This window comes from Haliotis rufescens, unplaced genomic scaffold, assembly GCF_023055435.1.
Source record: "Haliotis rufescens isolate VD_foot unplaced genomic scaffold, xgHalRufe1.0.p SCAF_3, whole genome shotgun sequence".
Classification (NCBI taxonomy): domain Eukaryota; kingdom Metazoa; phylum Mollusca; class Gastropoda; order Lepetellida; family Haliotidae; genus Haliotis; species Haliotis rufescens.
In genome coordinates this window covers 27,555,309-27,568,092 of record NW_025964001.1, presented here as the reverse complement: position 1 = coordinate 27,568,092, position 12,784 = coordinate 27,555,309, and the positions used below count along the sequence as shown (strand labels likewise).

Sequence of the window (12,784 nt, the reverse complement as noted above, 5' to 3'; positions counted from 1 at the left end):
TCCCATGGCTTTCAGTATTGCTCGTAGAACAGATTGACCTTCAGTCCATCCTTTATCTTGATGATAGTCTTGAAATATATATTTTTGCTGTGTTTATGTTTTTAATGTAGATATATCTGAAGTATCTATCACACCACAAGGGCTGTTGTGGGGCTCTTTCTGTCTGTAATCTTGAGAACTTTACACACAGATTAACAATAATTTATCACAGGATGTTAAGTTAAGCATGATTTCTGCTCATGGCTCCGTTGATCATATTCCAGAAATCATTACAGAAGCAGAGAAACACGATATAGGTTATTACTATGTGATGGTGATGTGTCCAGGTGTTTGATATGCTTCCAACAACATCACGACATCCACATCATGACATAATATATTTAATTCAGTTTGCAGTGTCCAAATGCATGAACTCAGATAAGTAGAGCCAGTGCAAGAGAAATAATTGTTAGCTATTCCCTTTCCTCAAGAATCCATGGGACGGTGGGGTAGCCTAGTGGTTAAAGCGTTCATTCGTCACACCTAAGACCAGGGTTTGATTCCTGGCAAGAGTACAGTGTGTGAAGCCCATTTCTGGTGTCCCTGCCGTGATATTGCTGAAATATTGCTAAAAGCAGCGTAAAACCATACTCACTCCAGAAGCCATGAGGATGATGTAAAAAAACGTAACACTTTGAAGAATGTAGTATTATACAAGACCGTGAGGTATTGGCGATGGTTATTAAGTATCTCATTTTCAATTCTCTGTCATTCCTACCAGAAATTTGCATACAAAACTAAAGACTTATGTATGAATTTGGGTGTGAGTTGGACCTTGATAGACCTTTTAGTGATCCAAGCTTGTCCTTAATTCTTCATCTGCTACTGCTACTACGTCCCTCCTGATAAAGTGATTTGGTTGGACTGTCTGGGCCACAGGAATTGTCACAATAATATATGGCCCAAACAGGTTCGAAATTAGGAATGAAAGTCAAGGGGTCCTTGTTATGCTCCCTATGTTAACAGTTTAACACTAAGGAGGTCCCTGTACACAAATCTAGAAAACTGCAAGGACCTCATGATCCCCTTTGTTTAAAACACTACCATACATGCCGCTTACACAACAACATCCATTATCAGATATGTACTGTATATCTGATATAGAATCCATATTTGATCTGTACTTAATGGGACAAGAAAGTGGTATTCATATGAATAACATCTATTGAGGCCAGGGATTGGTTGTCAGTTGTGTATTATCACTTATAATATATAGCGCACTGAAACAGTAGGTGGAGTTATTCGTTAAATTTTCATGTGGGAGAAACCAATGTATTTCCTTTTAAAGTCAGTGTAGATATATTTAGGGTTATTTAACCAAACATGAGTTGCATCCAATCCTATGGTGATGACAGGTTGCATTTGTATATGTTAATGTCAAGGCTGAAATTAATTTATTTGGATACTAATTTAGTAACATTGTTCATAGCTTTTGTGTTAATATTGTATATTTTACATTACCAAGATTAACAAACAGCATGAAACAGAAAGAACTGTTGTTGACCTAAATGTCCAGTGTTTCACCTTGACCCCCCATTCCTCCCCACCCGACCTTCTATCTTCTGTGTGGAAAATCACCCTTTCCATTGACAGGCCAGACCTTGTGATGTTAAGCATTTTGTTGATAATCAGATTAAATATTGGAAGTATTTATTTATGAAATGTTTGCTATTTATTCTACCAGTGTCTGTCTGTTAATATGTGCTTCACCACCATGTTGTCATGGAAACAGATGCTCTATTTTGTATCTATGGTGGACTGGACCTTCATATTTTTGTACTATTTGCAATGCAATAAAATGTTGAAAACCACTTGCTTCTTATCTTCCATTATATCTCACCTGGACCTTCATATGCCACTGCTCTGCCATCCACATCAAGGGGCGGTGAGGTGGCCAAGTGATTAAAGCTCCTCTGGCCAACTCAGGTTTTATTCCCCACATGGGTACACAGTGTGGAGCCGATTTCTGGTGTCCCCACCGTGTTATTTCTGGAATATCAATTGCTAAAAATGGCGTAAAACCATGCTCGCTCGCTCACTCACTCACTCACTCACTCACATAAATTATTACAAGGGATAAATATGTCCGTGTAAAAACAGACAAGGTTTTTAATAATGTTATTTCTCATTTGTTTTTAAAGAAATCATAGTTGCTTGGAATAATAAAGTGTAGACTAAACAAACCAAATTTATTACCCGGGTACCCGACACCCCTATTACCCGACCCTACCCGGGTACCCACTGAAGGTCTCAAGAGTTTGGAACGAAATGTGTGATTGTGAATAGTTTTACCGCAGCCCTGGCAAAAACTATTTAGATACATATCAAACCTACAGACCATGCGCACACTGAAGTTGACTGAAGCTTTATCTCTACTCACACATATACAAGTCAAAAGGAATGTGCATATCGTCTGAAGGAAGTGCGAAATTTAGCGACTTGAAGTGTAACCACTAAGCTACAGTGAGTTATTGTCATTAAACAATATATCACGTGACTAACCACGGGTCCGGGTTGTCCTGACCCAACTCAGGAACCACCCGACCCGAGTACCCGAGATACCCGTCCCAGCCCTACTGACCACCCATCCAATTTAGCATGATCGATGAGCAATGAAGCCATGAGAACCTTTCCCCCTCACCGAGTCCCCACCAGAATTGCCAAAAGACTTGTTGTTACAACCTTGGTATATTTCAAGGGAAACACTCTGCACGATACAAGATATACCTGGCTAGAAAAGCGTAGTTTTGTACTGCTTCACTCTTTGATATTTTCAAGATGCGCTCAGTATGAGTGAATGTGTTCTTGGGCCAGAAAGATCTGGGTAGAGAATAGGTCTTCAGCAACCCATGCCGTAAGAGGCGACTATGCTTGTCGCAACAGGCGACTATAACGGGTTCGGGTGGTCAGGCTCGCTGACATTGTTAAAGCATGTCATCGTATCCCAATTGCGTGGATCGATGCTTATGATGTCAATCACTGGATTGTCTGGTCCAGGCTCGGTTATTTACAGACGTCTGGAATATTGCGGAGTGCGGCGTTAAACAACAAACAAACAAAACATGACATATAAGTGGAAAAGAACATTTCGATTATTCGATTATTTACAGACCTCTGGAATATTGCTGAGAGCGGCATGAGACAACAAACAAACACACAACCCTACTGAAGACTCATTATGGCACAAGCGTCAATGTTAAAGGCAATAAATATTCACACATTTTACTGACGCTTCCTTCAGTGACGCGGCACCTGCATGAGATTTTTTTATTATTAACAAGTAAACGTCAATGGCTATGAATGACCGCCAAGCGGAGTAGCGTTTGATATACACCCAAAAAGAATATGTTTAAACATAATGTCAACAAACAATTTTTCCTATGCGGAACCTTTGAAGAAACGATTCTTAAAGTAAATATATCAGAAAATATCCAGAGAAGAATTCCATAATATGCCACAACCAAAGGAGCTATCGCAAAAGGCCAAGGGGTTTTGATGCAAGAAGCATGGAGACAATTGTTGGAAGCAGTTCTACTGGCAGGTCCCGAGGATCGATTAAATTTGGCTTTTGAAGACACCCAAAACAAAGTTAAATGAAAATCGTGAATTCAATTTGTCTTTTTAATTTGTTTGTATCTGGAACTGAACAGTCTACATATACGCATATAAAAGTGAAAAGAACCGGGCCACTTGCTAATGACTTATCCCTGATGCCAACATGGGATAAATCCTTGATGAAAGCTCCACCTCAGTGCGTGATATATTATTCACATTCTTCACCACTCGCCCCTTTCCGTAAGCTACTTGTCCCGGCGCAAGTTGACGACGCGCATATGGAGCCGGGAACCAGCTTAGAAACCAGTCTATCGCGAATGTATATCGCTGTGAGGAGCTTGTGGCGAATGATTCAAAGTTCCTCACAGCGAGAGCCCGTTCAGGGAGCTCTCTATATTACCACCGAGAGTGTTACGAAGGTGTCACGCGCTGGGAAGGAGCTTGGATTCAGTCCTTGATCGTACGGTTGCATACGGAAGTAGTCACATGACAGTCAGGCGATCACGCGAGGGAAGGCTGTGATCAGAGGAAGATTTGTTTGCCAAGAAAATGGAATCGAAGCTATTAACTGTTGCTGTTTTGTTTGGAGTCTTGTCCATAGTTCACAGCCAAGGACCACAATGGAAGCCTTGTGGTAAGTATTCTCAATGTCGCGATGTTCAGCGTGAACGGTAGTTGCGAAAATTGTACCTGTGAACTTTTACAGCCCGACATCCGACATCCGCGAATACACATAGCAACTAGGGCTGGGACGAGTCAAAATTTACTTTCCAGTTACCCACCCCCTATTATCCGATTCTACCCATGTGAAAATTCACATCATTTTTTTATTGAATGTCCTTTATTTAAATTAGCTAGAAACGAATTGATACACTCATTATTGTTATTTTGTGAAAGATACTTGTGATGTAAATATTGACTTGATGCTAGTTGGAAATGCAGTTTACCTAATCATGTGAACGAAAGCATTTTTAGGGAATGTACATACATATATAAAGAAAACAAAAAGGTTTGAGTGAGCAGTGTGAACATGTCGAATGTACATACGTTTCTCTATCTCTTTCCTTTCCTTTCTGTCATTTGATTTATTAACTGTAAAAAAGCATACATGTAAATCTATGGGAGAGACCGTTCTAATTTGTGATAACTTGTGCCAAATCCTTTTCATGAGAATAAAATATGTTTAAACAAAACCCGACCCTACCCGAGTACACGCTGTAGGTCCCAAGATATAGGTCCAAATGTCCAATTGGGAATAGTTTGACCGTAGCCCTGGCAAAATGTATTTAAGTGCTCATATATAAAACGACCTGGTCATGCATACACTGAAGTTGACTGAAGTTTTATCTTTATTCAAGCATACAAAGTCAGAAGGGAAATGCAAATATTAGTCACTAATATAGTGTAACCATAGAGTTCCAGGTAATTTGTGAAATTAATCAATATATCACGTGACTAACCGTGGGTCCGGGTAGTCCTGTGTGTACCTGGGTCCTACTCAGTATCCACACAATCCGAGTACCCATGCTATCCGTCCCAGCCCTAATAGCAACGATTCACTCCTTCATCAACTGTTCAAAATGTTGTACTAGAGCCCAATGCTGATTTTTCACCAGCCTTTACAGAATATCGGCCATCGGGGACATGTGGTTATAAGGGCTAAGAAATATTCACAATAACCCCATAGTTACACAACAAAGTCAAAGACTGAAATATGTTTGAATAAAGATAAAGCTTCATCTAGTCTATGGTCTGGAAGGTAATTTAAGGTACCGACGTTTACTACGATATCTGAAAAACTATCGGACCTACTCCAGTCAAAGTTGGTATGAGATTATTAAACAGTCACACATAACTGGATATTACATTTAAAGACAATCGGTGCATGAATAAAAAATCTGTCTATTTAGCTATCACTATATTTCATCAACAACCAGTCCTGTGCGTCACGGGTAGAACGAGCATCATTGAAACAGCCATCTGCATAATGCTAGCCCTGCGTCACAGGGCCATATGACTTGAAAGGGTGCACAGGAATCACGCACACACGAATACGGTGTTAGCGTTGGCCGTCTCAAGTTAATGAATCGAGAAAATAAGATATGTATTTTAGTTCCCATTCATAATCCTTTTAATCCATGAATAAGTAGAATCCAAAATATGAAATATATTGAAGATAAAAGTGCTTTCATAAACTAGCGCTTGCTATGAAATGAGCAGCAACAGGATATTTTTAGTATACAAATATTCCAAACTCAGCATTCCTGGGCTTTTTCAATGACATTGCAGGAAGATATGATACCGGAAAGATCACCGAGAGGAGCTTATACACACTTGATGACCCAGCAAACTCTGTTGCAAGGCAGACGTCACAGGGCTTTGTTTCGTGTTTTGCAACACAATTTTACAAATTAATAAGAAACATCTGTGTATGTGAAGGGGGCATTATGCATTTTGATTGTGAAACATTAGTGGATAGGTCGGATAAAAGGCAAATACATTGTACATGATTTTTGTTATTTATCTTAAAGTTTGATTTGGATCGGAAAGTGATAAAAATATGATGATGTATTTTTGGAAAATCTTCTGGTTCAATCTGTTAAAAACTGCTTGATTAAACTTTGTCAAAGTGATATTTAACCTTTTCATTCTGATGTATTTTTTCTGAATTTTCAATTTTTGAGGTTGGTGGATCCATAATCCAAGCAAAATAAATGAGACAAGTGTCCATGAATCTGCAACAACCTGAACAGAAAAATGTTTGTGTGATCATAATTTTTGGGTGTGAACATTGACAATGCTTGATAAGGACTTTTTATTTTGTCACAATTCTTTATCTACCCTGTAGACATGGTAGAGCTGAGTATCGCCTGGTATCTTGTGATACGATTCGCATCACGATACGCACTGACAATACTACTGGAAGCACGTAACACCACATCAGATAGTAAGAAATGATGACGTCACTAAAGTACAGCTCTAAAACCTCTTTCTGCATGCATTTAGTGATTGTTGTCTCAAAAACAAAAACGTTAACAAAGAAAACCACAGAACAAAACAGTTTTGAATGAAGAGACGGTTATTAAATTTAACAGTTTGTCAGTGCACCTTCAGCTACCATGTCCTGTTCTGCCATGCTCACAGGTGGCGCTATGCTTCTTCTACCATTATGGGAGGTAACTCTATTAGTTCCTGTTCTAAACGTACGGTTCAAGTATCATGTGTACCTGAGTAGCGATGATATCGTTGGTATTGGTGCATCGTTACATCCCTAATATCCTGCATATAGAAAAGACTCATTTCAAACTAGTAGTGGATCATACTTATGTATTCGCTCGTCACTCCGAAGACCCGGGTTCGATTCCCGACATTGGTACACTGTGTGAAGCCCATTTCTGGTTTCCCCCGCCGTGATATTGCTGGAATATTGCTAAAAGCGGTGTAAAACCATACTCACTCGCTCACTCATACTTATGTATGGTAACTAATGTTTTTTGGTGAAAACAAGTAGTCCTATCATGTTTCCTTGTCTTGGTCCTTGTGTATAGCCCTGCTTTAGTGATACGAAATGCTTGTACACAGTTATCTGTTATGTTGCAGACTCTTCCAAGTATGAAGGTGTGGTGGCTACAGTTGGCACTAATGCCACAGTTACTGGCGGTGTAGTGCAACTCGTGAAAGGCACTGGTGTTATTTTTGATGTGTCATTCAAGACAAGTAAGTTTGTACTTTTATCATGCTGATAAACCATGTCTACTGGAAAACAAAACTAATGTTCCATCTTAACTCAATTCTGATTGGGCAATGAACATTTGTGACTGAAAAGGAGTCTCTTACATTTACTGTTTCGTTTGTTTGTTGTTTAACGCTGGACTCAGCAATATTCCAGCTATTTGATGGGGTCCTGTCAATAAAAGTTAGCCCCAGACAATCCATTGATTGATAATGTTAGCAAAGAATACACCCTGTCGGGGTACAATGACACACAATCAACAAGGTCACTGAGTCTGACCTCCTGATCCATTTGGTTGCATCGGTTGCTGGTAACCTCTTTTAACCTGGAATATACACTGGGGACCATAACAGAACCACAGAGGCAGATCGGGAATCCCCACTGGGGACTATACCAGTACCACAGAGGCAGATCGGGAATCCCCACTGGGGACCATAACAGAACCACAGAGGCAGATCGGGAATCCCCACTGGGGACTATACCAGTACCACAGAGGCAGATCGGGAATCCCCACTGGGGACCATAACAGAACCACAGAGGCAGATCGGGAATCCCCACTGGGGACTATACCAGTACCACAGAGGCAGATCGGGAATCCCCACTGGGGACCATAACAGTACCACGGGCAGATTGGGAATCTCCACTGGGGACAATAAAATCACTGCAGAGGCAGATCGGGAATTCCCACTGGGGACAATACCAGTACCACAGAGGCAGATCGGGAATCCCCACTGGGGACCATAACTGTACCACGGGCAGATTGGGAATCTCCACTGGGGACAATAAAATCACTGCAGAGGCAGATCGGGAATTCCCACTGGGGTCAATACCAGTACCACAGAGGCAGATCGGGAATCCCCACTGGGGACCATAACTGTACCACGGGCAGATTGGGAATTCCCACTGGGGACAATAACATCACTGCAGAGGCAGATCGGGAATCCCCACTGGGGACCAGAACAGTACCACAGAGGCAGATCGGGAATCCCCACTGGGGACCATAACAGTACCACGGGCAGATTGGGAATTCCCCCTGGGGACAATACCAGTACCACAGGCAGATCGGGAATCCCCACTGGGGACAATACCAGTACCACAGGCAGATCGGGAATCCCCACTGGGGACCATAACAGTACCACAGGCAGACTGGGAATCCCCACTGGGGACAATACCAGTACTACAGGCAGATCGGGAATCCCCACTGGGGACAATAACAGTACCACAGGCAGACTGGGAATCCCCACTGGGGACAATACCAGTACCACAGGCAGATCGGGAATCCCCACTGAGGACAATAACAGTACCACAGGCAGACTGGGAATCCCACTGGGGACAATAACAGTACCACAGGCAGATCGGGAATCCCCACTGGGGACAATAACAGTACCACAGGCAGATCGGGAATCCCCACTGGGGACAATAACAGTACCACAGGCAGACTGGGAATCCCCACTGGGGACAATAACAGTACCACAGGCAGACTGGGAATCCCCACTGGGGACAATAACAGTACCACAGGCAGACTGGGAATCCCCACTGGGGACAATAACAGTACCACAGGCAGACTGGGAATCCCCACTGGGGACAATAACAGTACCCCAGGCAGACTGGGAATCCCCACTGGGGACAATAACAGTACCACAGGCAGACTGGGAATCCCCACTGGGGACAATAACAGTACCCCAGGCAGATCGGGAATCCCCACTGGGGACAATAACAGTACCACAGGCAGATTGGGAATCCCCACTGGGGACAATACAAGTACCTCATAGGCAGATCGGGAATCCCCACTGGGGACAATAACAGTACCACAGGCAGATTGGGAATCCCCACTGGGGACAATACAAGTACCTCATAGGCAGATCGGGAATCCCCACTGGGGACAATAACAGTACCACAGAGGTAGATTGGGAATCATAGGTATAATAGGTCCCTAGTAACCATGGTAACCTATGCTTGTCATACAAGGTGACTAAATGGGTTGGATGGTGAGGCTTGGTGACTAAATTGATTGCATAACATTGTACCTTGATAGCTTGGTACTTTACTCATAATATCAACCACTGTTTTTTAAGATCGGGTTTCATGTCTGGAATATTTCTTTATTACAAGGTGATGTTGTTAATGTAGACTACATAACCATGCGCCAATAATAGTCATACTTTAGTTTTTACTTATTTCTTGTTTTTTTCTTTTTTAACGCATTTCATCGCACCTGTTATTTCGTTACCATAGTCACTATGAAATATAGTTTGATAAAGTCTTTATTTTGTTGAAGACATTGAAGTCACAAGTGCAACAGCTGTGGTTCACGGAATAATTGCTGGTGTGCCGGTTCCCTTCCCACTGGATAACCCTCAAGCATGTAAAGACTCGGGATTGACCTGCCCCCTAAAAACAGGAACTGGGTACAAATACAAATCTGTGATTCCAGTGAAGTCTTACTACCCAGATGTAAGTACTATTTAGCAAAGAATAGCTCCATGGAATAGCAACATTTATGGAAATAGTCAAATATCATGGTGTACCAAGTCATGTCTGCAGGAACATAGCTTATGTCATAATGGCAGTGTTCGAAACTAAGCATGAAATCCAATAGGGGTCCTTGTCAGAACCACAATGTTAAAAACGTTAATATTTATGGAGTCCCTATATTTGTGTATGCAAATATACCAGTCCTCTTTTCATAGGGATATTTTTATCTTTCCATGATACCAAAAATTGTCTTAAAGTGTCAAAGTGTATATTTAAATATATGTGACATATTTGATTATCTCAATCAAACATTGAGTAGTGTACTAGAGCAGCATCCCTCAAGACTTCACTTAATTTTAATCACTGTAAAGGATTTAGGAATAAGGTTATTTAAATGATTTAGGAATTAAGTTATTGTATCGGGGGAATTTCTGGCACACTGGTCCAAGTGAGCTAATGGTAATGCTTGTCAACATGGCCAGTCACGTCCTTCACCTAGTAATATCACTTCGTGTTGCTTTAACTCAATTACGATTACAGTCAGCATACATTTCTGGTGTACCCCGCCGTGATATTGCTGGAATACTCTGTGAATACATGTACCAGATGAGCTTCAGCGCCATCATATAGTTTTGTTTTTTAAGAACTATTCCCCAAGAAGCAGCTCAGTGAGTGAGTGAGTTGGGTTTAACGCCACTTTTAACAGTATTCCAGTTATATTGCGGCATGTCAGCTTCATGTGGGAGGAAAGCCTGAAGTGATGCAGGTCTTAGACATTTACCACTTCGGTGAAACCCACGAGCACGGGTCTGGTGCTGACAATTGTAGAAACATAATCAGGGCAAACCAGGATTTGAACCCATAATCATAGATTTCCGGCGCACCCAAGGGACGCAACTCTGCACAGCGAATCGCGGCGACTTAGATGACTGGGCAGTTTGTGCCCCCAGAAGCAGCTCAAGGTTGGAGATATTGGTTTTGGCTAAGTTATGCTCTCTAATCTGCAGGTGAGGCTTGTGGTCAAGTGGCAGCTCAATGACGAGAAGGCCAACATCATCTGGTGTGTGGAGATGCCGGCAGAGATCAAGTGATTCAACCAACCTTACAACTTTTCCAGTCTCCACAGGATTGAAGAATGAAAAGACATAAAACCATATTTTTATAAAACATTGTGGGTGTATTTCAGAATCTCTCTTTCTTTTTAAGATCTTTGTCATGTTAAATCTCTACTATGTATGTGAGTACTCTTCTTTTGTTGTACATACATAAATTGAAATCTCTTCATTTATACATGAAACCATTTTAGATAATGTCAGTGGTTTGCAGATGAACATGTCTGTTAGTGGTTGAATCAGTGCTTCTCTCAAAGGCAGGAAAAAGTTTGGCAGCTATCACAAAAGGTTCCAAAAGAAATCAAATCAGCCAAAATATAACTCACAGATTGTACTTTTTCCAGATTGAAGACATTTTGCCAAGAATTTTACAGACACAGTCGTTATCAGCTTGTTAATAATATTATCACTCTCTAAATTGTTAATCATTGTTGCTTATCTACCACGTTTACTCAAATTTGATTAAATTTACAATTATTTTTCTTCAGTTAGTTTCGAATACATTAACAGAAAATGTTAAGTTGTATAACCTCTTGACATGCCATAAAATGTGCTGAGAGTTATCTGCCCTTGTGTACTAAAATTCAAGGTCAGGAGACTCAAGGTGTTGCTGAATGAGACACATATTGGGCAGTGTTGGTACCTGCATTTTGAAGATGCTGTGATAACTTAACAACCTTACAGCTAATTCTTGTCATTGATTTGAGACATTCTAACTCAAGAACACTGTGTGCCAAATGTACAAGACATTTCAAAATGTCAGTATTGAAGTCTGTTGAAAATAGTCACTGCATGTGCAACTGTTCACATTCCTCATATAGAACCATATTTTACGTTGTTGTATATCTATCTATAACTGCATGAAGGTCAAGTGTTTCTCATTTTACAAATTGTAGATTCTGTATAGCTGACCTGAGCGAAAGTCAGTCGGTTATTTGAAATATTTGTCTGAGACAGAATGAGATTGATATGTTATATGCATCTATCTTTTATATGTTGCAAAATACAAGCCCTGTGTCATGCATGGTTAGATTGTAACACTAGCCCGCTATCCAGGGGCTAGTACTAATTTCCAAGTTACCCATTGTTTTAGCATTACAAGGGTATTTATCTTTACCCAGGCTAGTATTAAAAGCTTTTGAGTTTAGTCTAACTATGTATCATGTCGATGTAAAAATTTCTTTATGATTCCTGCTGCCTACTTGAGTATCCATATTAAAATGTGGTTAGATCTGTCCCTTTTTTTTTGTTCAAACTTTGTCATCACTTGCTGTTGGGTGTCTTGATCTGACCAAGTATTTTGTGGGAGTATAAAACTAATAAAATAAGTTCACAAGAGTAAATAATGTCTACATTTGTTATTCACATCTTTTGATGGGTGTTCTCTCATCAAAGCTTGTGGAGCTTGTTGTGACATTGAGGTTTAGGATGCAGATATCTAAGGAGACGTCCACACATTGATGGCCTTATTGTCAGAAGTTTGGTTTGACAGTGTGTCAGAAAACAGTACACAGGGCATTTGGGGCACAGACGTGAACATGGGAATGAGTGAGAAATGTACACTGACACCTTTTTATAAGAATAAACTATTTTCTATTATGAGTATGTGTGTTGTCATTTCTAACTGATCAGGGGTGGAAGAGGTCTTCGGGAACCCATGCCTGCCGTATAAGGCGACTATGATTGTCGTAAGAGGCGACGAACAGGATAGGGAGGTTAAGCTCGTTGACTTGGTTCATGCATGTCATCGTATCCCAATTGCGTGAATCGATGCTCATGATACCAACCTCTTGATTGTCTGGTCCAGACTTGACTGTTTACAGACCGCTGTCATATAGCTGAATGCGGTGTTAAATAACAAACAAACATT

The 12,784-nt window shown here is 40.9% G+C and overlaps 1 protein-coding gene across 1 annotated transcript; it reads left to right on the top strand.

Moving 5' to 3' along the window:
- Nucleotides 1–4,046: 4,046 nt before the first annotated feature.
- Nucleotides 4,047–12,516, top strand: LOC124145142 (NPC intracellular cholesterol transporter 2-like). Its single transcript, XM_046514829.2, has 4 exons — nucleotides 4,047–4,228; nucleotides 7,195–7,311; nucleotides 9,606–9,781; nucleotides 10,810–12,516. Exons 1-4 carry the CDS (start codon nucleotides 4,144–4,146, stop codon nucleotides 10,891–10,893), a joined length of 462 nt encoding a protein of 153 aa, XP_046370785.1. The 5' UTR covers nucleotides 4,047–4,143; the 3' UTR covers nucleotides 10,894–12,516.
- Nucleotides 12,517–12,784: the final 268 nt, after the last annotated feature.